The following is a 25,366-nucleotide window of genomic DNA, read 5'->3' as shown; positions in this document are numbered from 1 at the left end:
TGTAATGTCAGATTCTTAACTTTTCCCCCCCGACATTAGCCCATAATACTCATTTCTACAGCATCTCCATTAACAACGTATTACATAGATCCAATAACTGTAGTGTAAACGGGTAACGGCGTAGTAAATAAACGCGAATTTAAATAAGAAAAATATGATTACGTATTATGGAGTTTCCACAGCGATCTGTATAACACGACTGCGCTGCACATGTTCATAAGTCAGCTTTTTGTGTTTTCAGACTGGCCGCCAGAAATAACAAGAGACGTTACTCACAGTTCCGTGCATTGGGCTTGAATTTGTTAACCAATGCTGACAGTTCCTGCATAATGCATTTGAAGCACAACCGACTCACGCCCAAATGTAACCAACTATCTACAGGAAACTCTACCATTCTGGGGTAAAAATGTGTGCAAAATAAGTGGTAAATTCTCGTTTCACCAATATCAATTAGATGGATGGAAGAAACGTACAAATTGCCAGAGTAAATCACATCGATTCTGCGCGACTTAATATTTATGCTATGTGGTACTGTTGCGCGCAAATGGACCACGCAGGCCCAAGGAAAAATCTACGCCAGCCGTAGTGGGAAGTATAGACGTTTCATTCGCCGAAAAATTAAAATTGAAATCTTACATTTAAAACAGAATAAAAAACAAATTTTAATGACAATGACTGAATTTCTTTCGTTTTAGGATCCTGGCACTAAAACGGTTAAAACCTGGTTCTATATACATATTTAGATTTAAGTTATATTGACTGTTTATTTTAATGTGATTTCTCAGGTCATATTAGATTAAACAATAAACTATAATTACCATGGTCTCCTGTATTTACAAAAGCTATATTTCTTTCGACATTTCGCCTGTGATAACGTCAGAAATATCTTTTGCTATTTTCACGTAAAATCATACCAATTGGCATCTTTAAGTATGCATTAATACTATTTCACTGTGTGACTATTATTATCTTTACTAGAAATTAATTAACTCAGTGGAGTGGAACACTTATTGTGAAGCTGATATGGCGTTTTGTGTGGACATTGGTACGTACATACGCAGCACACTCGATCGGCCAGTTCAAAGAAACTGAGGGCAGAAACTTGAGCATAATGGTCGAATGAACCTGAATTACCTTATTCATGTTCATGCTAATTATCAGTATTCCCCAGCAGCTTTCAGTTAATGCCTGATTTTTTCCCACACTCACCATATAAACATCTCCGTTACTTTAACACAAACCGGTCCCAGCGTCTGTAAAGAATCGACGCACATTTCTGACACCGATGTGTCTGGATTCTGTAACATGGCTGTACGGCAAGGTAGTTCCTTTAGGGTTCAACTGCTTGTTTGGCGAAGAAGAAAGGGCCTCTTTTGTGCGATGCTAGTCTTGTTTGGTGTGTACCCCGTATCTCGTCTGTTGCTGACCTGGCGAGCCGAAGAGGCAGATGGTTTGGGTACGACCCCCAACCTATTTGTCCTTCTCTACCATGCTCAAGGGGAAGAAGCGAAAAAGAGAATGGCTGGAGGTTTATTTATACGATTATTATAGTCTACGTATTACTTCTTGTTCGGAGAAAGACAAGAAGTAGGAAGCTCTCTTCAACACGGCCGTGTGAAAAAGTAACCGTCGCTCTATAGACTTGCATATTGTTATTGTAGGTGTTCAGATAGCTCGTGCTAGCAGATGGAGGCAATGCATGAGAACCACTTGGATTTGCGAGTTTCACGAACGGGAATGTTTACCTCGAAGATCGAGCTCGACCACTCACTATCTTCATTTCTGAAGCTGAAAATTCAAATCATCCGAAGGGCATTATTTGGATCTTTGTGTTACATCATCCTCAGTTAGATCGCTGCAAAACAGGACTTACGAGCAGCAGAATGAGCAAAACATAACACAGCAGTACTCCAACTTGGAGAACATATTTTCCAAACGAGGCGTCTGCTCTTTCGTATAACCTACTAATCTTCATGACCTGATCTGACAAATATGTCTTCGGAAAGCAGTAGGATTTCAGGTTCTCACGGAGGCGAGCCCGAAGATGGCTGTCTTCTGGGTTGTAGGGCCGTGCAATCTGGTAGAAATTCACCGACGTTTCAGAAGTGCTTGCTGTCTCTATCATCAGGGCAGCAAGTGAAGTAAAATGTTAATTTAGGTCTTTAAAATTACTTAAAGTAAATTCAAATTTATTTTCCAAAACGCACCTCAAGACAATTGATATTAAAGTTAGAACTCTAAATGGCGTCGCCCTGATGATGGAGGCAGTAAAAACCTTTAAAACGTCAGTCAATTTCTATTGAAAACGCGGTACAACATCCCAGAAGGCAATAATATAGACATTTATTAAGTCTGTTGGTTACAGTTAACAACGTTGGGCATGACCCCCTGGTCGCACGACCCTTCTAAATTACTCGCAGCTATCAGAACCTCAGACCTCGCAACTAAGAAATTATTATGAATATTTTAAAATCCTCGCGAGAATCCAAAACCGTTTGCGGCCTTATTAGACTATTATTTTCCTTTACTTGAATTTACTGTAATTTTAATAGTTCTCGTGTACTGTGACAGTATTATTAAACCTGTCACTCAGTGTTACACCATCTTCGTCTCGAGAGCGACCGACCATATGACACGAAAAATAAAGTTCTATATTCCATGCACAGAGATTAAAAAATCACCTGCACAATTATGGAAGACAAAGACACTGCTAATAACGATGGTGATTATGATGATGATGATAACTCAAATTAAGCCTAAAGCTATAATACTTTAAATATTCTATACCCAGGATCGGGAGCGTTAGAGCTATAAATTAGAAAACTCAAATTGAAGGTTTGATACAACAAAGGATCGCAGTCCGTGGTACTTATTTCGTTGGGTAAGAGAATGAAATAATATTCTACGCACACCAGCTGAACAGATGTACGATACTGGTGCTATTAAAAGATTGTGCGTGCTAGAAGCCACCAAAAGGCATATTTTCTGTTTCCTTTAATTACAGGCACTGCAATAAATAGAAACAGATTACGGGTGTCTGTTTCAGCGACTGCTTTAGGGAAAGAAACAGTCCACCACTGTACCGCTCCCGCAGTCCGGCAACCAAGCAGGTGCAACATTCTAAGTCGTAGATACGCAGATAACCAGCGTTGTCGTCCAACGTGCAGTCATACCTCCTTCAAAACGCGAGCTTTGCCCCGACGATATTATTTCATTTTGTTTTCGAATTTGAACAGTAATTTACCAAACGATCGGAATCAAAATCAAAATGATTTGACATTATTTAGTATACGTCTGCCTTTTCAAAGTCCTCAAGATGTTGTCCCTAATTAAACGCAAAGGACAACTTTACCTTTTTACCTTACCGTGTCGAGTTTGGTCGAAATTCATCAGTCAATTTGGAGCTTTGTTACATAAGGACGGACGTAAAGAAACTAACAGGTGATTTTCGAAAGGATTCACGAAAGATGTTCATACATTTCATTGGCTAAACAGAACTGCCATTTCACTTGTAGGTCCCTGTGATTTGAAGTGTAATTCATATCTAAAACATGAAATAGCTCCAAGCAATATTTTTGGCGTTCATTAATACAGCAACCACGAAGTGCGGCGATCAGGTATTGCCATAAATAATAAAAAAGAGAAAGACGTAATGTGACTTAAGATGCTGCAACGAATCTTACTTTGAATCTCTCTCTCTCTCTTTTCTCTGTTACTTACACGTTCACAGTGCAGCCATTAATTCCGCAGTGACTGTCTGTCCATCCATCAACCGCATGTAATACCTCGACAATAGATAAGCTGACTTTCATTAAATTTTATATTAGAAAATTTTATAAAATTCATTGACGCCCCAACTTTAAGTCGGACAACAATAAAAGATGCTTTAAACGAAGAGTAACTCCCTAAATTTCTGTCGAAATCTTTCGAACAAAAGTTGTTCAGAAGACTGAAACGCATTTGAGTTACTGACATCAACGTTAAATCAACTATAAATAAATAAAACTGACTATAAACATTTAAACATTTGAAGGGAAGTGAGGGTCATTATTTATTTTCAGACCCAGATATTTTCACAGACAGTTATTACTTTGTCAACAAAATATTTTTTTGAAGTGTTGGCACGGCTGAGTCATTCTCTTTCGTTCGCAACAGAGTACAAAAATATGCATCTGGATTATAGTGTAATTTGGCAATAAAGAGTTTATTTTCCGTTCGTGAATATTGCACTGCAGTAAGAAAAAGAACCTTTGTCCATTAATCTTATTTGTGCTTGTTACGGGTTAACTCGAACATTGTAAAGTTGCGATGAAGGCTCGGAGTGCTAATGTGTGTGGTGACAACCTGCTGGGTTAAAACTCGCGGCTTGACAAGGAAACACAAATATCGTAATCAATCACACGGCGTAGGATGACTTTTTAGACTTCTATCGCGTTTTCTTCAATTTGTAGAAACGACGAAATGCGAGAACACTGGATTCAAAGCAGATCCTAACAGCTTCAGTCCGCGCCTCTTTGTGCAACAGCATCAACTAGGCCATAAATATTATACATAAAAATATATTAAACATGCACAACCACACAGAAGATGAAAATTAGCGTTAAAACAGGTCACGAACTTCCATTTTAAAATATTTTATTAGATTCACAGAACGGGTATGTTGTGTTAAACACCTCAAAGATAGGACCGACTATCCATAATAACTGTAACTCCAGTGTCGCCAAGAAAATCTCAGTATAGCCCTTACACATCTCATACAAAACAATAGGTGTATAACCTCTGCAGATGGAGCAGCGTCATTAAAACCTACACTAATAAACTATAGGGCTATTTAAGACTTGAGGTTCTCACAGCGGTGAATATGAAGATTTCTGTCTTCTGGGTTGTTGCGCTGTGTAGTCTGGTCGATGTTAACCAACGTTTCAGAGGTCATACTGCCTCCGTCATCATCGCCCTGATGACGGAGGCAGTATGACCTCTGAAACGTTGGTTAACATCGACCAGACTACACAGCGCAACAACCCAGAAGACAGAAATCTTCTATAGGGCTATTATTATTAATATGTATATCAAGTAAACAAAGTCCGTTGCAGATAAAAATGATGAATAGGAGAGGTCATATCATCGTAAATTTTAAACGAATCGGTTATGAGGATTATGTTGATTCTTTCTGATCCAAATTAAGAAAAAAACAGTATTTTGATATTTTCCAATACGATGAAACATTGGAGACGTCAATACGAACATGTCGCTGATGCGGCCTTTGATGTTAAATATGGAAGCTTTCAAATAATGGAACTAAACTTCTGTCAATTACGGTACGTGTAGAGAAAGATGAATAAGTTGTATAATTACTAAATTTCTACCTAGCGTCTGTATGAACCTGAAGCATTCAAAGGAACGTAGGCGTCATGAATGCATCCAGCAACTTCTGATAAACAGGAATTAGGTTGATGTGACCCACATTTCAAATAATCCCTTATAACTTCAGAAAAGGAAGTATAATACGAGACTTGTTTTCCGATTTTCATTTAAAACTAGGCAGTAATACCAACCATAAAAGGTAACTGGAACAATATAAATGAAGCAACAAATACCATACAGTAAAAAGTGGATCTATTGATACAAAGAAAGTGCAGTACTCTAAGGTATCCTGAGTTCACCTGAGAGAATTGGCCTACAAGCATATCTTTACATCGGGAGGAGGGTTAAGAGCCCCAAACTCCCCTTCTCTCAAGTGTTTCTTGACTGACAAAGAAAAGAAACTGAAAAATACAAACTTCCACTAACAACAAAGTGAGTACCCAGACAACCAGTACACACGTCAGGTTGTCTGTGACAAGTAACTAAGAGTAAGTACCTAAGAAACCAACTTTCTGCTCGCAGAATCCAAAGGTTCAACGACACTAGTCAGAAATCACGCCCTTGAACACGGTAATGAACCATTCCAGTCCACTCCAGTTATTTCCTTAGGTCCATTGTAACTTACTACTAACCATCTCCTAGCGGCCGATTCCAAAGTGCAATATTTTCCTGGTTTATTAACCGATAAATTCTCAACCACAAAGCGCTAAATGGAAAGGTAAATCGGTAAAGGGCGAAGGAAGCAGTACACTTTCTTAAGGCACGATCTCAGAATCTGCCTGGATATCTACACCAAACAAGAAAACATTGTAATGTCGATTGTATTCCTGAAGATGAAAGCGATTCGCTCTTCCGAAACGTTGGTAACCACCTACAAGTCCACACGATGTCGTACGCCAGAAGCCTACAATCGATATCTTAACCACAGTAAAAACCTCAAATCTCAGGATTTATATTCGGTATCCGGACAGGCTGAAAAAGTTTCAAATGAGAACTTCCGAAGTTTTTAATCTATTCCAAATATCATAGTAAAGAAATAAAGGAGAATAAGATGGGTGTGGTATGTAGCATGCATGAAGAAGACGAGAAATGGGTACACACTTTTGGTTGGAAAACATACAGGAAAGAGACTTCTCGAAAGGCGTAGGTTTAGTTTGGAGGATAATATTAAAATGGATCTTTTGGAACTGGGTGGGTGGGTGTTAATTTAATTCACCCCTCCCTGTGATTAAGCACCACACAATGAAGATACATGGGGGAACGGAGATGAAACTTCACGCATTCTTAATATCGGCGTTAGACAGAAGTGGATGATCAGCTTCACGCTACAGCCGCTTTATCCGCGGAAAAAGAACCGCCTGCCCCTCACCACCTATCGATTAGAACGCTGGATTGGCCTCAGAGCTTGTCTGTAACTAACTAACTAACTAACTAGATGGCTTACCGAACCCGAAGGTTCATCACCAGATTAACCAAAGCCCTCAACCGAACCCTGTCCTGGGCCAACAAAAGCCAGTCCCCTTCAACTCCTATCTCCCACAGATCCCGCCTGAGATTTTTTTTCGTTATGCATCCAATCGGCACACATTTATATTGTATTTTAATGCTGTGGATGACATAAAAACCTCTCGAGTTTTATTCTGCACACTCGGGATTCGATCTCAAAGGTGGGTATTCTGATCTGGGTTCCATTGTCTCTCTAAATTCCTCCCGGCGGTAATTACCTTTTAAGATACCGCATTCATAATCTTGATAATGTATAATAATGATTAAATTATATTAACGGGTATAGTCTCTTAAGTGACGTTCGAATATGAGGACATTAAAATCCTAATCGATTCAAAGTTGTAACACTTGAAATCTACACATATGCAACCCAACACACCGGGAAGTACGAAGAACTGTCTACTTTTTATGTGGAACAGTATCAGCTGCTGAAATGTGAATTTAAACAATTTCCACACAGAGAAAATAACATAAGCATATCTGGAAGATTCTAGATGTCCAAAAATTTAATTCAGTATGTACCGTTCTCAGTTTCTACGGTGGACTTCAAGCAGGGAAACCAAGTTGCAACATGCCGAAAATCAATTTCATTTCCAGTATAAAAATCAGTAAAATATTTTGATTTCCATTATGTCAACAGTGCTACCACTATCTGAACGTTTTCGTGTAAGATATACAAGAACGTCACTTAACTTTTCACAAGAATTATTGAAATTTAAATGTAAATTGTAGGAATGATATGTACTGGATACTGGGAACGACCCGTTCTTCAAGTTCCTGAGCACTGCGGGTCCCAACTTTTTCGTTGGCTTGATCTATAGACATTCGGTAGGACTCCTTGGACGAGAGGAATGATATGTAGTACTGTAAACGATAATGATGGCTAAAATTGCTAAGCAGATGCACGAACTATATTCTATAATGTAATATATTTATCAACGATATAAATGAATCGTTCCGCGTGACCTATATATCGTATTTAATCTTGAATTAAACTCCAGACAAACAGGTTGCGCTAGACAGCGGTTTTCTGATACAGATCGATGGTCGTTCTGGTTACAGTGTGGAAGACTGACAGAAACGCGATTATGTACACCTGGCGTACACAGCTTCATTTAGATATGTTAAAACTGATACAAGTATAACAATTACACACGACTGAATAATCGAGCTGCTGTCACAATCCCTGCTAACTAGCGTCACCGACTAAAAAACCAAGAGAATCTCCATGTGGCATGTGTAAGGTCTCAAGGCTTCAGGGATATCACATTTTCAGCAAAATAGCGTCTCATAAGCGTTCCTGTGCATTCAACCCTTTTAAACTAAAAATACTGACGGAACCTCAGACGAAAACTAAAAGCCGTAGTTTATAAAGTAAACATAATCTTGTGTAGCAGAACACAGTGACTAAAGAATAAACGTGCTAAACTATCTTCGTAGACAGCATGCTTTTCTGAAGTTGAGATTAGGGTGAAAACTATTAACATCTTGTGAAAATTTACAGAAGACTAGATCATTATTTGCAGATTAAAAAGGAGGACACAAGTGGCCTTTATTAGGGTAACAAAGTTTCGCTTTGTCACCTTCGCGTCACTGATCATCATCAGTGTCAACAACCACGCTCGAAGTCGTTTTTCCAGAGTCCTGTACGGTGACATCCTGAGGCTCATCTGTGCAAAAGTGGCGTCTTTTGGCGGCGTAGCTGTGATTAGCGTCCCGATGCTCAACGTCGGTTTGTCGAAATCGTTACTCACGGCATTTCGAGGCTTCGTAGTCGGCGTCGCGAAGCTTGGCGTGTCGGATCGTATCATTAGGTTGTTCTACACTGAATATGGTGTCTAATGCCGGCGCCGGGACTGGCGACGCAACATTGCTCGTCGGCTTGCCAGCACAGTGCCATATCGCCTCCTGAGGCTTTTCTTGGTTTGGTTTTGATGAGTCGGCGTCGCAAAGAGAAGTATCACGTCGTCCAGCGTCGATTTTCAAGCTTCCTGTCTTGTGGCTTGAGTCGGCGTTGCGTCGATAAGCAACGCTCGGCGTCGGTTTGCTAGCGTCGCAGACTTCTATAATATATCAGCTATTGCATTTCTTTAGGTGGTGTTTGCTGACAAGCGAAATGTAATTAAATTGCCTCTAAGACATCGACAAGAATTTATTGCTATGTTTACAGATTTATTTTCGTGTGGCAGATCCTTTTAGGAAAAATGTATTTATTTATTGATGTCTAACTACTTCAGATGGGAAACAATTTTAATAACCTAACACACTTTAAATTACACAAATTTGCACGCTTTAATATATTTTTAGATCTGTGACGTATGTCTCCAGAAAGATATAAGTTACCACGTTATATCCAATAATGAATACAATATACTTAATATAGTGGAATGATATGGGTGTCTAACAGCCTGCGCCCGCCTATACAAAGTAACGGGATCAAAATTTCTTATTTTTAAGGGAGGTGTGAAGATAAAAGGTGCTGTCGTCTCTGGTGTTTTATTAAACGCCAAGCCATGTAGGAGTATGGTGGAGTGACGGCAAACTCCACGTATAGGTTATAATGTGGTCCACAATTATTATAATTTATTCTGGAGAAGAAACGATATTGGTAGATATTGTAAACATTGAACTTAAAACGACAGAGGCATGTAAACATATTCTTGAAAGGTAGGAAAAGAAGAAGAAGAAATACAAAACGTGAAGTGGAGTTTGACATTAATGTAGCGGATGCATTAAGAAACGCATCATGACCCTCACATATCACCTTTAGTGTTTTAACTTCGTAACAGGAGTCATAAGCAGTCTGTCAGTCAGCCGCCACGCCCTGTTCAGTACTCAGGTCGATGTATGAAGAGCAGAGGTCTCACAATGAGAAGATCACAGTGCAAACCCTGACATCACTAACTCACGATGCCAAAAGCGTATTTCAGAGACACTGAATTTCATTGTTGACCCGGTTTCCGGAACGCAGTTATGGTAGCAGAGGTCAGGAGAGATGGCACAGTATTTACAACCTCAATTCCCTGGAAGTTTGACATTAACAAAACCCGATTCGGATAAATATCCCAAGATAGGATATTGTGCCGCCCAGATATATCAATCTGCTGGGTGGTTAATGGATTATTTTTAATTTAATGGCTGCTTTCACCATCTCAGTCGTATCGTTGAATGGTAAGATGATTTGTGAATAATGACTTGGAAAGGAAATCGCCCTGATGACGGAGGCAGTATGACCTCCGAAACGTTGGTAAACATCTACCATACTACACGGCGCAACAACCCAGAAGGCAGAAATCTTCATACTAATCGCCCTGTTTGTTTTCTGTTTAGTTTTATTTTCTCTCAACTCTCATGTAAATGTTGTTCATTGACCATGTTTAACAGAATCGATATATTCAACGTATTGTCACTAATCACTGAGGTAACCGAAACTTAGATCGAAATTACTTTTTTTAAAATTCGTCTTACTTCGAACAGAAACAACAGAAGAACCGATTCGATCAATGAAGTTTAAAACCTCGGAAGTAACATAGAAATAAATTAACAGAACAATCGTTAGTTTGATTGCACATTGGACGGAAGTGTACTTTAAAACACAGGATAAGGAGAAACCTGCTAGGGGAGTCACCATACTGGATCCTCGTACATCACAAGCTTTAGTTAACGCAAAACCCAGGTTTCTCTTACATAGACGAGGGAGAGAGAAGCCACGGATACACTGAGAGAGGAACATGAAGAGAGAATGTCGTCTGGGGTATGAGATGAAAACCAGGAGGGTGTTTCCATGGCTACAAGAGGGAAGGCGAGTAGGCTCAGCCTATGTGTGTGCAAAAAGCTCGATCAAGTTGACGGTTGAAAATACAAGGTAGCTCTCCCAGACTGAATTCAATACAATATTTGAAGCAGGGTTTTTCAATTTAGAATTTTCAACCGCCCCAAAACTGTACGGGCCGGTTGTCAACGGAAGGTAATAACACTAATCACAATGTAATTTTGATGAGAAATTTCATCCGGACAGAGGGAAAGATTTATTTAAAAAATAACGGCAATGACTTAAAACATGACGAAATACCATTATAAAACAAGTATGTCTGAAAAATTATACTCAAATTTTATGCCTTATATGAGACCCTATACAACAGCTTTCTCCAGACACCCACCCTCCTACAAACGAGCAGGACTTACAGATGGTCTTGCCATAGGAAGCAGATAATGTACTACCAGAGCACGAGCCATGCCATTAACATGGAGGACTTGGTCAGGAATTATAAGGGGACGAGGGGACCAGGTGAAAATGTAATCTATGTAGTGATCCAAATGACGGTGGACACGTTAATTTGTGATTATAAATATGTTCAAAGTCTGACTTCATAGCAAATTCTGGATGGTGACTAAATTCGTAAGTTGTTGTGAGCTAGGTGGTATAGGATATGACAGTGGCACAAGCCTGTAACTTCTAGGCAGTACAAATACAATGACGACCCGACGAAGGATAACGGACGTGAACACAGACGGAAGGACAATGAAAATTAAATGAAAAAACCCTCAGCTTAATGCGTAGTAAAAATCCTTTTACAGATGATGTTAGAATTCACCATAAGTGCGCTGATGCAGCAGTACAAACCATTTACCTGACCACCCGTCTCTCTAGAGGAACGGTCTTTCCTGAAATAAAAAAGATCGGACCCAGATATCGAGTGAACACGTATCACAGTCTGTATTGAAAGACCAAATCAGTACTACAGACTTCAAAGTGATAAACAACTCTGATAAGAACGTTTATATGAAATGTAAAATAATAGTCAAACGGATATGTTAAATTTGTACGGATTAACATAACAAATGCCGGCATAAAATTCAAAACAGCGGTATTTTACGAGTTTATCACATTGATGTTTACAATTTTTCGGAAAAGCATGTTTTACAAAATATATTTGTTTAAAGAGACCTATGTTCATATTACTTTACTGCTCCATATCACAAGACCACCATGTTGGCATCGCATAAGACAGTAATTTAAAATATGATGTCAGAGTAATCTCCAATGGCATGAATTTCGAACTGAGTTTAATAAAAACTGACTATAGAGTCAGGGAAAATGGGACCTACAAACACTGGGCTATACGCCTAATTGAGCTATTTGTACTTGCAGATGAATTACATTTTAACAAGATCGCTATGGCACATTACGTCTATTACTAAATATTACAATTACGTAACACAGCACCGTAACAGAAGGACAATGAGTATTAAACAGAATTCAGTGGAAGATACGTAGACCGAATGTGAACAATTGGCGATTTTGTGTCTTCCAGCCAATTGAAGAATGCGATAATTTTTCAAATCGCTACAAACGTCACAGCGACTACAAACAGAAATGTGTAGCTGTCTTAAGAGCTATTGAAACATGGAGCAAGGAAGTGAATATTTCAGCCTGGGAATTTGGGGACTAGACCATTCACACTTCAAAGCAAAGGAAGACGAAAAAATAAAATACAAAGAATGCAAAGCAAAAAGAGGTAACCCTCTCCTGAAGATCTTTTGTGTTTACTGAGGACAAGTAATACCGATTTTACATTTGTGTGTGTCAAAAGAGGAAAGTAAAGTTTGAACCGAAGTAGAGGAGTATATGGCACGTGCCTTGTTACCTCCTTCTACCTCAGTCCTCTTTGTCACTGGTTTTATTCGTTAAAAAACACTGTGAAGGGAAACCTCCATTCAAATTAAAATGTGATCCTTTCCAATGAACTCGTGGAAGTAACAAGTACAGTTAACTGAAAGAGAAATGTTTATTTGCAGGTGCTAGCATTCGATGGCAAAACGAAATTATTATTTTAACTCGATGCGTCACACACATAATTTCCGTTACAGCATTAATAGAGAAATAATTACAGGACTACTATTTTAAAACTGATCATTTGTATCCCAATACATTTTCTGCTCCTTACTGATGAATCGTACACAAAGCATAGGGTTCTTTATTTTGATCCCCAAGTCAGAGCAGTTGTCATACAACTACCATAATAATTTAGTTTAAAACAAATTTTCTAAAATAAACGTAGCCTGAACATTTTACATTTCGGACATTTTATAATTCGTTGCAGTAATTCGTTTACAAAGCTCATCGGTACTAGAGAGAACTGTTTAATGATGAGATTTATAATTTGTAAAGTACTGTTCACCAAATGTCATTAGGACGAACAAACCGAAGAACATGAGATGGGGAGACATGTGGCACGCATAGATGGAAAAATACCTCTTAGAAGATCTAGGTGTGACGACGGGCGAACAATATTAAAACTGAATTAATGTGTCTTACCATATGCTCCAGTGGTGGGTTCATGTTAATAGGGTAATGAAACTGTGGGTTCCATACAGAGAAGATCTTGAACAGCTGAGCGACAATTAGCTTCTAAAGGACTCTGCTCCATGGAGCCCGTTTTAGTTAGCCTCTCTGAGAAGACTAGTTTAACCCCTAGCAAGTGTAGTGTAATTGCTGAATTCGCACACTACTCTGGGCAACAAGCAAAGTGGACTGAACGACTGTATATCTGCGTCATCACTAAACCTTAACTTTCGTCCTGCTGCTATACGCAGGAAATGCGACTGTTGTATTTGTGCTGTGCGACGATAATTTGTGCCCTTGAAACTGAAACTATAAACAAATAAGCACTGGAGACTATTTCTTCTTAACCTTTAGTGCTGTGGCAGAACACGGAATGTTGCCTAGAACTGAACCAATGTCACTAACTTCCGAATCCCGTTACAGTAAACCATGATAATAACAACCTGTCATGCTTTCAGAAGAGTGCATATTACGCAGGAATCAAAATTTTCAACAGTCTACCATCAAATCTCACAAATCTTGTAAATAATAAGGAGAAATTTAAGGTAACATTAAAAAGATACTTAATTACACACTCCTTTTACTCTGTAAATGAATTTATGTTGTTTACAAATAAGTGATAAATTTTTCTTGTGTGTAATGGGTAGATCTATTTGTAGCTTATCATTTCTATAGGGAATACTTTGTTTTGTATTATGTGAAATTTATATAATAGTTTGAATTGTACTTTATAATATGTATTGTATTATTATTATTATTATGACTTTTTCCACATCCTATTGTCATCTGACTGTCTTATGGATCCACGGAACGTAAATAAATTATTATTATTATAACAAAGAAAAGGCATACGAAATAGTAAAAACAACGGAGCCCTCGGTTCGTAGCCTACTACGGAAATTTCATGACACAAGATTCTGTGCGTCCGATTATCTCAGCGCATGAGCTGATTTCGACTGTGTAAATTTATTCCGTAGATTCTGATAGTGTCTTTCTGAGGGATGCCAACAGAAAGTTGTAGCTGCGTAATAAATCACTGTAGGTTTTAAGGTAAAACTGATTTTGATACAAAATGTTTTTCTCCAACCCTTCCTCCCCTTTCAGGTTATTAACTAGGGGTCTAGAACACAATAAAGCATTTGGAAATGGATCAGTCCGAAACTAGAACCATTTCTACTTTCCAAGGACCATGTATTATTGTTTTCAAACGCGCTTTCTTCTAGCCAGCGTTCGATTCTTTCTTGAGGGAGAGAAAGTAGGTGCATCTTAGTGACACGTGTTCTTCAACACTAGAGGCATACAGAAACTAGTAGTCATGCGATGAGCACTTGTTTGTTTTTGTAATTTTATCCTAACACGTACGTTTTCCATATTTTTGATTTCACTCTCCTGGACACTATTCTTTCAGTGTGAACCCGAAACCTCAAAATTGTAAAAACCAGTCAGCCACTGAACACGATCCTAAGCTTTAAACCGTTTCACATCTTTTCGACTTGTAACCCCCTCCCTTATAATTCTTGGAATGATAGGTACCTGCTTTGTATGAAGTTGTACCACAACAATTTTTCCCACTAAAATCTTTCTGCGACCGTAACAGTATTAACTTTTATTAGAAGAATTTTTTTGCTGCTTTGAAATTATCCCAGTTCTTCCTAAATACAAGACAAATGTGCGTCACGACAGTCTTTCCAAGCATAACGGGTGAAGTTGCTGAAATAGGGAGAAAACCCGGACAGACATTTCAAAGGACCCATTGTATGGAAAAGACGATCTTGGTCCTGCTGCTTCTGACAGTGAACTGAAGTAGATAGATCCAAATGAACCTGACGCTTAATTCACGCGAGTAAATATTTTCTGCAGTCTTCTTCTACATTTGTTAGCTTGTCTTTTGAGTTGTTCGTTTCTAACTACCCCTTATAATTTTCCTGCTACAGTCCTAAAATATCTCATCTCTGCTGCAGTTAGGCTGCTAATATTTGCCTCAATCCTTGAAGCTACCCATAATTAGTTATACAAACAAACACATAATGTAATATCAATCTCAAATCATTTTACCATATTCAAGATCCGTTCTGGAGTAAAGGAATGAATTCAGGCCTGATTCTGTCTACAAACGAGGATATCTCAATTAAGGTAATGGAATTCTACATGCAATTTTAATAAAATATAGGGTTTACGTTAAAAATGTGCCCTGGAAAACAATCCTGGAGTGTTCATCAAAATTTTACTTCCATTACAGCAAACCACAGGAACAATAAGTCTGGAGATTCTCAATGTCGTCTCTTCAGCACGCAGAAACCCTTGTTATGTCAACATGTAAAGTGACCAATATTGTTGTCTGATGTTAACCAAAACTGAAATTTGCCGTCAAATTTGAAACTGCCAAATACCATATATGAAAATCCGTTCAGATCTTCTCTAGTTACTTCATGCGTAATAAGCGCTGAGCAGGAATGCGAAGGAACTTAAAAACATGAAACGTAGACCAGCGCATTTGCCTGCATATAGATCCATGGGAGGGGGGGATACAACTAAGGACGTGTTTGGAATTAAAATACTTAATTACGCAGATCAGAACAATCAAGGTTGAGAAGTGCATGGCGTGTCACAAATAAGCACTTTAGTATTTGTCATATCCAGAAAAACGAGTTCATGAAAAAAGCGTACTTAATATCATCACTTAGCCCCAACTGTTAATTAATTTACGCTGTCAAATTGAAAGTTTTTAAAAAAAAAAATTGCTTAACATTCCACGAAGAAAAAAAGGCTATCTTAATAAATGTTTTATTTCGAGATCTAATATAACACACACTTTAAAGATAATATGTAAATTAAGTAGCGTTAGTGTTGAAGCCAATTCACAAGTTCTTTCGTGCATGTTACAGCTAGCAAATTAAATCTGCATTGGGACTGCCTCCAATTGTGTAACTGTAATACTAAATTTAGTTGAAATAGGTCAACTGGATCAGAATGTAAGGACACACACACACAGCATAATCTCATAAGCGTGCAATTGCTTTATAAAAGGAAAGTTCAAGATGTTAGAAATGGGAAAAAAACATTGGCAATCACGTTTATATAGGATTGTTCCTTATTTCATTATCGGTCCTGGGAAGGCATCTTTAGCTGCATAATCGTCCGATATAGAAAAACGCATATCACTAGGTTAATAGGATATTTAAAACTTCAGGAAAGTGGTCACACACACTCGGACAGAAGTCGCATGATGACAGAAAAGAACTTTTGAAATGGACCATACAAAACTGAACTGCATAAATGCGTTGGAATGGCTCAAATCATCAAGTTTCCTCAAAAACACATTAAAAACTTATGCTGAAATAGCAATACTAATAATGGTTATAGAAAATACTTTTTCATATTTGGCAACCTCCATTACAATAGGAAGCCTATGTAAGAAGGATAAGGAACCTTGTTACAAGGAAACTAAAATAAATTTCACTCCCAACATCAGTTACAAATACAATTTATTTTCTAGAGAATCATTCCTAGTGAATCATTTATTCACAAGTCTGAAAAATAAAATATCAGCAAACATGAAAAAATTAACATACATTATTTTAAGTACTCTTTTACCCAAAAAGGAGGTAATATGTTGAACTTCAAAATACATTTGTTCAAAGATTATCTTACGCACATTAAAACATGTATAATAAAAATATATGTGAAGAATTTTGCATGGAACTATCTAGATATTTAGGCTGAGTATATTATTATTCTCTTTGGGTATAAACACATCTCCAAATAAACAAACCTATGTATGATTTCTTAAATATTTTTCATTAAATACGTAAACTTTTGTAAAATATTTAAAACACACACACACACAACCCTGATAGTTCTGGATTTGAGTTTAAAAGGGGCAAATACTTTTTATTTATACTGAGCATATGAGGGGGAATAATAACTTTTTAATGTGGTAATTTTTTTTATAGATATATTATGAAAGATTAATGTTAGTCTATATGTGAATGAGTGTAAATATGTGTTACTTATACCATGAAGACATAATCACTCTTTACCAGACTGACAACAATGCATCAAGTTGCACATGCCTACCCTCCAATCCAGCATGGGCTCCTACTCGGGGGAGGGGAATCATCTCAAAATCCCTTCCCCCAGATACATGGTTTAGTACAAATTGGACAACATCTGTATCTCACACCTGGACTGAAAATGTAGTGTAAACAGTGTTAAAGAGTATTGCATAGCGGAATGACGGAGGAAAGGAAGGATGTTGAGCAAACTCTATTGGTTCATGGGATAGAGGGGACCCGCAAGGCTCGAAGCCCGACTGGGAGCAGTTTGGTGCAACTTTCTGATCATATAGACTACAAATTCAGAGTTAAACAACATTGCCAGGTTTGGAACTTCTCTCTTGTGCGTACATGTCTGGTACAAGATTAAATTTAGAATCTGTGGTTCAGAATTATTACTTCTTCTTCTATGGCTCTCTGGTCCGTATTCGGTCCACAACCTCCTCAATTCTCCTCTTCCATCCGGTCCTCTGTTAGGTCCGTCTGTCCGAGGCTCAGAATTATTACGTAACTATCAAATTCACTTTTCTTCAAATGTCTAAGTCCACACAGTCTCAAAATACAGGCATTTCCAAACACAAGTTGCACAAAAATTCAGAGTGTTATCCCAAACCTGACGTTAGTACTGTTTCTTGAAAAGATATATATATATGTATATAAATCAAGAATAAAAACATTATACTGTTTCCTACACAAAAACATCTCTCCAGTTCCATAATTATATTAAATCTGAACAATCAAATTTTCTTTGACAACAATGCACCTCAAAAACACATAAGCCATTGCTTTATACTCGTACTCTGCTCTAACGTCTAAGAAACTACAATTCTCAGGATCATAAAAGGGGAAAAATACTACAAGAGGTGAACAGAGGCAAATCAGGACAGACAAGTGTTCAGTCAAATGCTACTGAGAGCATACACTTTTTCTGAGTTCCCAAATTATTGCATATAACAGTTCACAGAATCTGGGCACTTCCATGTCCGCAAACTGACCTCTTCCCGCCATCACCCGACACAAAACACAGTTACTGATTATCCTACTATTAACCAGCTACGGAAACTGCTCATGTTAGACAAAGAAATATGCCCAGATGTTAATAAGTAACATGACACCAAAGATTTCATTTCAGAGGACACTAAAGCCACAAAATGCTGCATCCAGTACAGTCATGGGTTTAAAAATTCTGAAGTTGCTTCAACCTTTATTCTATTTGTGTTCCTGAAATGTATTTTGGGTGTTATTAAGATTTTACATTTCAAGGCCATGCATGATTCCTGGAAAAATAATGATAATAATAAAAAGACTGTTTTCTTAGTTTAATACTAGTATTTTTGTCAAAACTGGAATAGTACAAATACAACTATTACCGTTATAAATATAAAATATTACGGTATTTAATGGCCATTAAAGTGGAAAAGAACTGACCCGTCTTTGCTGTTGGCGGATTTTTATGTTTTCCATTTTTTATTTACATAATACATGGGCTTTAAAATGTACTTGACAACTGCAAAATGAGGTTGCTATTGTTTGTATCAACATAGATGTAGTCAACCACTTGGGGTGAGGAGGTTTCTCTAGCTCCTTAGTTTCATAATCACTGGCAATGTCTCAATTTTTATTTTTCCTATCTTTGTTTCTTTTTTCAAAAAAACACATAATCAGTCTTTCAAATCACAGTAAAGCTTTGATATGGGCATGTGTGTGTGTATTTGTTGCTGTGCTAATGCAAATGAATACAAGCAAATAATATTTTTTAAAAAATAGGGAAATATGTAATAAAACGTTTAGATCAGACAAACATAATTTAACATAACACTTCAAATGCACTTATGCCACTCTGCAATAAACAGGGAAGGAAAAATTTTATGTGGATGTTAATGTATGTGTTCATCAACTTGGAAAACAAGAAGACACGTAGAACCAAAACAATTTTCTTGGTGGGATTACTGTGATCGATAATCTATTTAAGAACGTAAGTCATTATTTGAGACTTTCCAAGTTCTTTCATTTTAGCATCTGCACAATTCAGGAAGTAGATAATCATTTATTCAGACATTTCACCCATACAATCATATGGAGCATACATCTCATTTTTTTCTAGCCAACAGCAAAAAGGTCTTCAAAATTTCCTGTCCCCTGTTGTAAGGCAGCGTTACAATATAAAACACTTGGCATAAATCCTGTTGATCTTGTGTTTTTAAAACTAGGCTTCGTGCAACTGTTTCAAAACCATTAACAAGTTTCTTAAACACCTTTCTATGCCACTGCCCTCAAATACCATTCTCTTGACAGTTTGTGCGCTGATGACTAAACAGGACACTGTCAATCAATATTCATATATTAGAATGATGTACTTTTAGAAGTAGTTAAATATAACATTCTACAAGGATTTGAACTGTAAATAAACTGTGTGACCACACATTGTAACTTTCAGCCCAGGTTTTCAAACACAAGACCTACACTATGGTACTTCTTTTTAACAGTCTACACATTCACACACACAAAAAACATACTAAATAGAAGTATTTGTTTATATTCACAATGTTTTTATAATGGTGAGCAGGTTCTTTTTCTGTTTCCTTGATACCAGTTGCTAAAGACCGAACTGCTGCAACATGATCTATGTAATTATTGCTTTCAGAGTTAGAAAAATGTAGGTTTTCAATATTAATTTTGCAAGGCAGAATGTGATAATGGTGATTCACTTGAAAAGCCACAACCGCTAATTTCCTTAGTAGCTGCAGCAAGTCGGTCCTCTGCGTCTGGTAAGGAGTCAACAAAATCAGATGTCTAAGATTTATTATTTATATTATATATTATAAATAAATGTTATGTATATTATGTGCTTCCAAGCTGGAAAACACCACGTAACATTTCAAATTATTTTTTAAATATATTATAATATATAATTAGGCCTGGACCTTTTTACACATTAAGAATGATAACAATGCTAAATGTTGACACCTCTTCAGTCAAAAGCTAGTTGCATTTAGTTTTCATCCCCCCCCTCTCAACCCTCTCCATTAGTATTACTTTTCATAATCGAAGTGGAGTAGGAGAACTTACTGTACCGTGACTTTATGTCCGATCAAGACGACAAAACACCTCGGAACTGGTCTGTTGACAGACTAAACAAAATGAATTGTAACATTTTAAGAAAATGGAGTGAACCATCAACAATTACCTTAAAACATCTATTATTATTTAAATTAAATTAACTGCATACAGAGATCCTGTCCTTTAATTATTGCATTGAAATGAGTTACATACTTTGATTTGAAGGTAGCAGCACTATCTGTGGGTCAACAACAATCACTTATGCAACCACCCTTCAGAAGCTTTTAGTTATCTTGTTATTTCAACACATTTTGCAAAAGAAACTATTTCTGCAACTGTTTCGAGAAACAAGAAACGTATTACATCTCTAAACTCAAATCTCTGGTGCCCCCAATTTTCTTCCTAAAAAGTAAATGTGGTGGTGGAAAATTAAAAGTAAAAATGCAACGGAGGCTTTCTTCAACCCGACCCCTAGGAAGACAAAAACGAGAGCTTTTCAGAACTCAAATCGAATCCAAGATGGCCACTGCAGTCTCAAATGAAAAGTTCACTCTGGGCCTGTCACATTTTGAGCAGACTAACATAAAAAATAACTTCTCCAGTGTCACTAATATTTCTTTATAGCTACATCATATATAATATATAGTATAATATATATAGGATCATAATAAAATAGAAAAACACTAAACTACTACTCTGAATGTATTTAAATATTGTGCAAACTCATCAAGGGGAGAAAGAATTTGCCACAGTATACCATTTGCAATTGTTCCTATAGTTGAAATTTATCTAGAAAAATGCAAAAATTCTCTATCATGCTAAGCATCATTCTAGGGGCTGGCAATAAATCATGCAACTTTTAATTTCAAAATCCATGTTTATCATCAAAATATTAAAATTTTCACAGCATTACACAGCATGCACAAGGAGGAATTTGGCTGCATCAGTTCTGCAACCCTGCGCAAGCACTGTAATAATAAAAAAAGATAAACAGTTAACAACTGTTCTGACAGTGTTTCTGGTGCTATATTTACAACCAACCCCAAAACTAATTTACATGTACTGGATACTACTGTAATAATTATCATGAAAAATGTAAAAAAATAAAATGTTTAAATTACCACGAAAGAAAACAAAGATCTTGTACATTTACTATGGTGAACTTCCTTTCTCCTTTGTTGTCACTTTGATAACTCTTACATTGGGTACAGCTACACACATGCCAAAAAAAATTAATATACAATCATTTCGTGAACATCAATAATAATTATAATAATAAAATCAAATACTGAAACTTTTTTGTGAGGCACGCCACATCTCAGCCAGGCAGAGGACAAGGGTGACAATTATTTTATTATTTATATTATATAAATATAAAAAGAAATTGAGATATAGAACAATCATGTCAATACGAAAAAATCTCCTCGCCGCCTATTTGGAATGCGGAGAGCAAAATCCATCAAGGGAGTCATCCATACACAATTGAGCAGTCGTCTTTTGTTAAATTATTTTTTTTAATAATGTGCATGCCATGTATGTAGCCAAAGATGTCAGTCATGTTAAAAGGCTTATTTTATTGGATCCAAGTCATCACCACAAAACTGCACATGGATAAAAAAATAGCCTTGGCAAGTGATGTGCAATACTTATTACATACAGCAATGCCTGATTTCTTATGAGAATAAATGTAAGGATACTCTAGATAAATAATTTCATAATTAATACTCTTTCAATAACTTATGGCTATATCACATGAAAACAGAACAAGCAACACGGCTAACAAGGGATATGTCTATTCATAAATATCCAGGCAATAACAAGGAATGACTCCTTCGGTTTTGACTTTCTATCTTCAGCGCTATAATAGTTTAGGTGAAGATGGCAATGATAAAGTTCTGATGATGACAGTAACACGATGCAATGAAGATGAGTGGTAATAATAATAGTAATAATACATAATCTTAATCATAATTAAATAACCAGGTTTTCCTGCCCCCCTTTGGATACTGAACGGTTACAACAGCCGCCTTTAAGAATGGAGGATGCAACGCAACAATGGCGCTGCCGATGGCAGTTTTAAGAATCACAGCCAGAGCTAGTGGAATCCTGGCCTCTGTCTGACTGAGTGCTGTTATTTTTATTGTTTTTTTATTACATGTATTATGGTTTAAATAATGAAAACCGCCTACTTGTGAACTGGAATTCCCCACACAAAAATATAACAAATAAAAGAAAATCTCGCAAGAGATGTTTCTAGTCAACATGTCTTTTTCAAGATTTTTTCTGTGTTAAATCTACATCCACATCCACACATACACATAATACAAAAATCTAAATCTCAGTTAAAATATTTCGTAATACTCTTAAAATGTGTGATATTAATATATTACGCACTCTTGATTTGGATGTATTCCCCCACCATTATTATGTGCTAGGGCAGGGGTGGGGGCAGTTGCATGCATTATTATTATTATTTATTATTATTATTATTAATGACAGAGACTTGCTTTCCACAGAATGTACCCAAATATTGTGTTGGGGCATGGGAAAAAATCACACTCCATACATTCAAAAACTAAACATTCAAACAAAAATATTTAACATAAAATATAGATTTAAATAATTTATTTAATTTACTCTTTCGTTGTATAAAATTTTTCCTTTTATCCAGACCCCACTGGCATCAATACATTCTGCCAAAGCCTGCGTCTCAAAATATCTGTTCTTAACCCTATGTGCTGCCAATATGGTGTGCAGTGAATCAAATAAGTCTAGACTCTGAGCAAATAGTGTTAAGAACAAACTTATAAACGGAAATGAAAATACGAGAGTACTGCTGTGTGTTCTTGTATCTTAGGAGAAGATTCGAATAGCCTGTGCAACAGGCAGCTGGCAGACAGGGCAGAGTGGAGTGGCGTCTGCATCACATACCCGATTGGCGCAGTCCAAGCAGAAGAGATTGTGTCCACATGGAACCAGAGCAGCATCTACTTCCTTCTCTCCACAAACAAGGCAGTCACGACGACCACCACTCCCAGCCCCACCACTGCTGCTATTTACTAGCCCTCCCAAACTTCCCAGACTTGTCAGTGAGTCAGTGGGTGAAACAGAAGCTGCAGGAGATGGCCGTGTTGGTGGAACAGATGAACCACCTGATGGGAAGGACCAAATGCTGGAAGGGGCAGTTGCTGTCTCAAAAGATGGAGATTCTCCAAGCCCTTCATCACGATCCAGACTGCCGTTCCAGATAGATACCAAGTCTCCCAGACGACTACCCTGACCACCAGAACCCGATGAACTTGAAGAGGAGCTGCAAGATCCAGACGAAGAGAAGGCGCCTGTGCTGCCAGTTGATGATGTCATGGTGGGGAAGGAGATGGGCATGGATGATTCTGTAAGACCAGCAGATGAAGCAGGAGTGGTGGGTGCCAGACTGTTGTCCAGGTAACTAAACAATGATCCAAGGCCAAGGCCCGATTTGTAGAGAGAAGCCAACAGGTCAGGAGAGTCATCAATGAGACCAGTACTACCCAAGAGTGTGCCAGCAAGTCCCACTGCACTATTCAAGTTCCCCGCCAAGGTTCCATTTCCAGTCCGCATAGCGATGTGAGCCTCTATCTCCCGCCTTGCAGTCTCCACGCTCTCTGGCAGACCTGTGACCTCAAACACTGGCTCCTTGTCTCGAGAGGGGGTAACGATATAGGTGTGTGTCTGATGCTGGATGCGTTTGATGGTCGCTCCTTTTGGACCCACCACCAGGCCCACAACACGATAAGGAACGCGGACTTGAATTGTGACATGACCAGGAACATTTGCTGGAGGCCCGGGAGGTGCTGTTGAGTTTCCCCCTACACCACCCAGACCCCCACCACCTAAGTTGTTCTTACGCGATGCCCTGATTTGTGAGAAATGCTCTGCTGCTGAGAGAATCTCCCTTTTAGCTTTGGCAACGTCTTCCTTGCGCCCAGTCACAACAAATACGGGCTCTTCTCCCCGCACTGGAGTCTTTATGTATGTGTTAGTCTTGGCACGCAAAGCCTTGATCTTGCAACCTGAAACAAAACAATAAACTCAGTGTCCAATAAGTACCACACCGAAATTTTTAAAACGTTCTTTATGCTATAAGTGTGCTATTGTTGAGGTCTGGCTTAGTCTAAATTATGGAGTGAAGTACAAATCATCTTAGCTCAATAGCAACACGCCAAGTACAGTCTAGAAAACCCGGTTTGTAATCTCACTTCAGACTGTTATCCTGACAAGAGGGCGTGTGATTTCCTCCATACGATATGAGAACTGTACCTTAATATAAGCTATTTCCATTTCTTCCTGGACCTTTCCCAACTCACGATGTGCATAAACCTGCCATTCCTTGTGACATATATACATACATACACACACACACACAACCCTGCAGTTGACAGGGTACAGTATTAGCAAATACATGGCATTTGCATGGAATTTTTGAGGAAAACAATGCAAGATGAGTATCTTTCAAATACATGTGATAAAACTTCTCAGGAAGATCAATACTGCTAATACTAAACTAAGCCATCTCAGTTTACACACTTAACCCCCTGCAGGTTAAACAGCGTTGTTAAATACGCCAAGAGCACAAGATTAATTTAACAATTGTCAAGACTGCAAGGACAAGAATATAAGGAATAATAAATTAAAATAAAATGGGTGACTATGATGTTTCGTACTATACATGGGCAATGCAACAGCAGTGATGAAGACTTTAAAGTTCACGAAAAAATAAGTGGAGTTGTAGGCAGATATCAGCTCTGACCATACAGGCACTATGTTCCTTCAAAACGTTCATATCGTGGCCTTACAACCTACAAGACCAACATCATCTTCACCGCCACGAGAACCTCAGGCCTCACACATTTAGTCTCGTTTAACAGTTTTACCAAGAAGCTCGGCGCACCTCTGAACAGATACTCCAAACAAAGAAAATGGAGACGAGAAAACCAATGAGTTTCGGGAAGTGATCACTAACATCATGTAAATGTCTACCCAAAGTTCTTGCCTC

The 25,366-nt window shown here is 37.8% G+C and overlaps 1 protein-coding gene across 6 annotated transcripts in view; it reads right to left on the bottom strand.

Annotated features, from left to right (window-relative positions):
• Positions 1 to 16,684: 16,684 nt before the first annotated feature.
• LOC110836506 (RNA-binding E3 ubiquitin-protein ligase MEX3C) overlaps positions 16,685 to 25,366 on the bottom strand; it is a 41,156-nt gene continuing 32,474 nt past the window's right edge. For all 6 annotated transcript variants that reach the window (XM_022077776.2, XM_022077789.2, XM_087340703.1 and 3 more), the window contains one exon: positions 16,685 to 24,383. In XM_022077776.2, coding sequence (XP_021933468.1) covers positions 23,185 to 24,383 — 1,199 coding nt within the window. In that variant the 3' untranslated portion in view covers positions 16,685 to 23,184. The remainder of the gene's footprint in view (positions 24,384 to 25,366) is intronic.

Source organism: Zootermopsis nevadensis, unplaced genomic scaffold, assembly GCF_977971745.1.
Source record: "Zootermopsis nevadensis isolate Lab colony 2312 unplaced genomic scaffold, Znev_1.0 Znev_ptg000061l, whole genome shotgun sequence".
Classification (NCBI taxonomy): domain Eukaryota; kingdom Metazoa; phylum Arthropoda; class Insecta; order Blattodea; family Termopsidae; genus Zootermopsis; species Zootermopsis nevadensis.
Note: the sequence above shows the minus strand (reverse complement) of the source record. Positions and strands in the feature narration are given on the sequence as shown.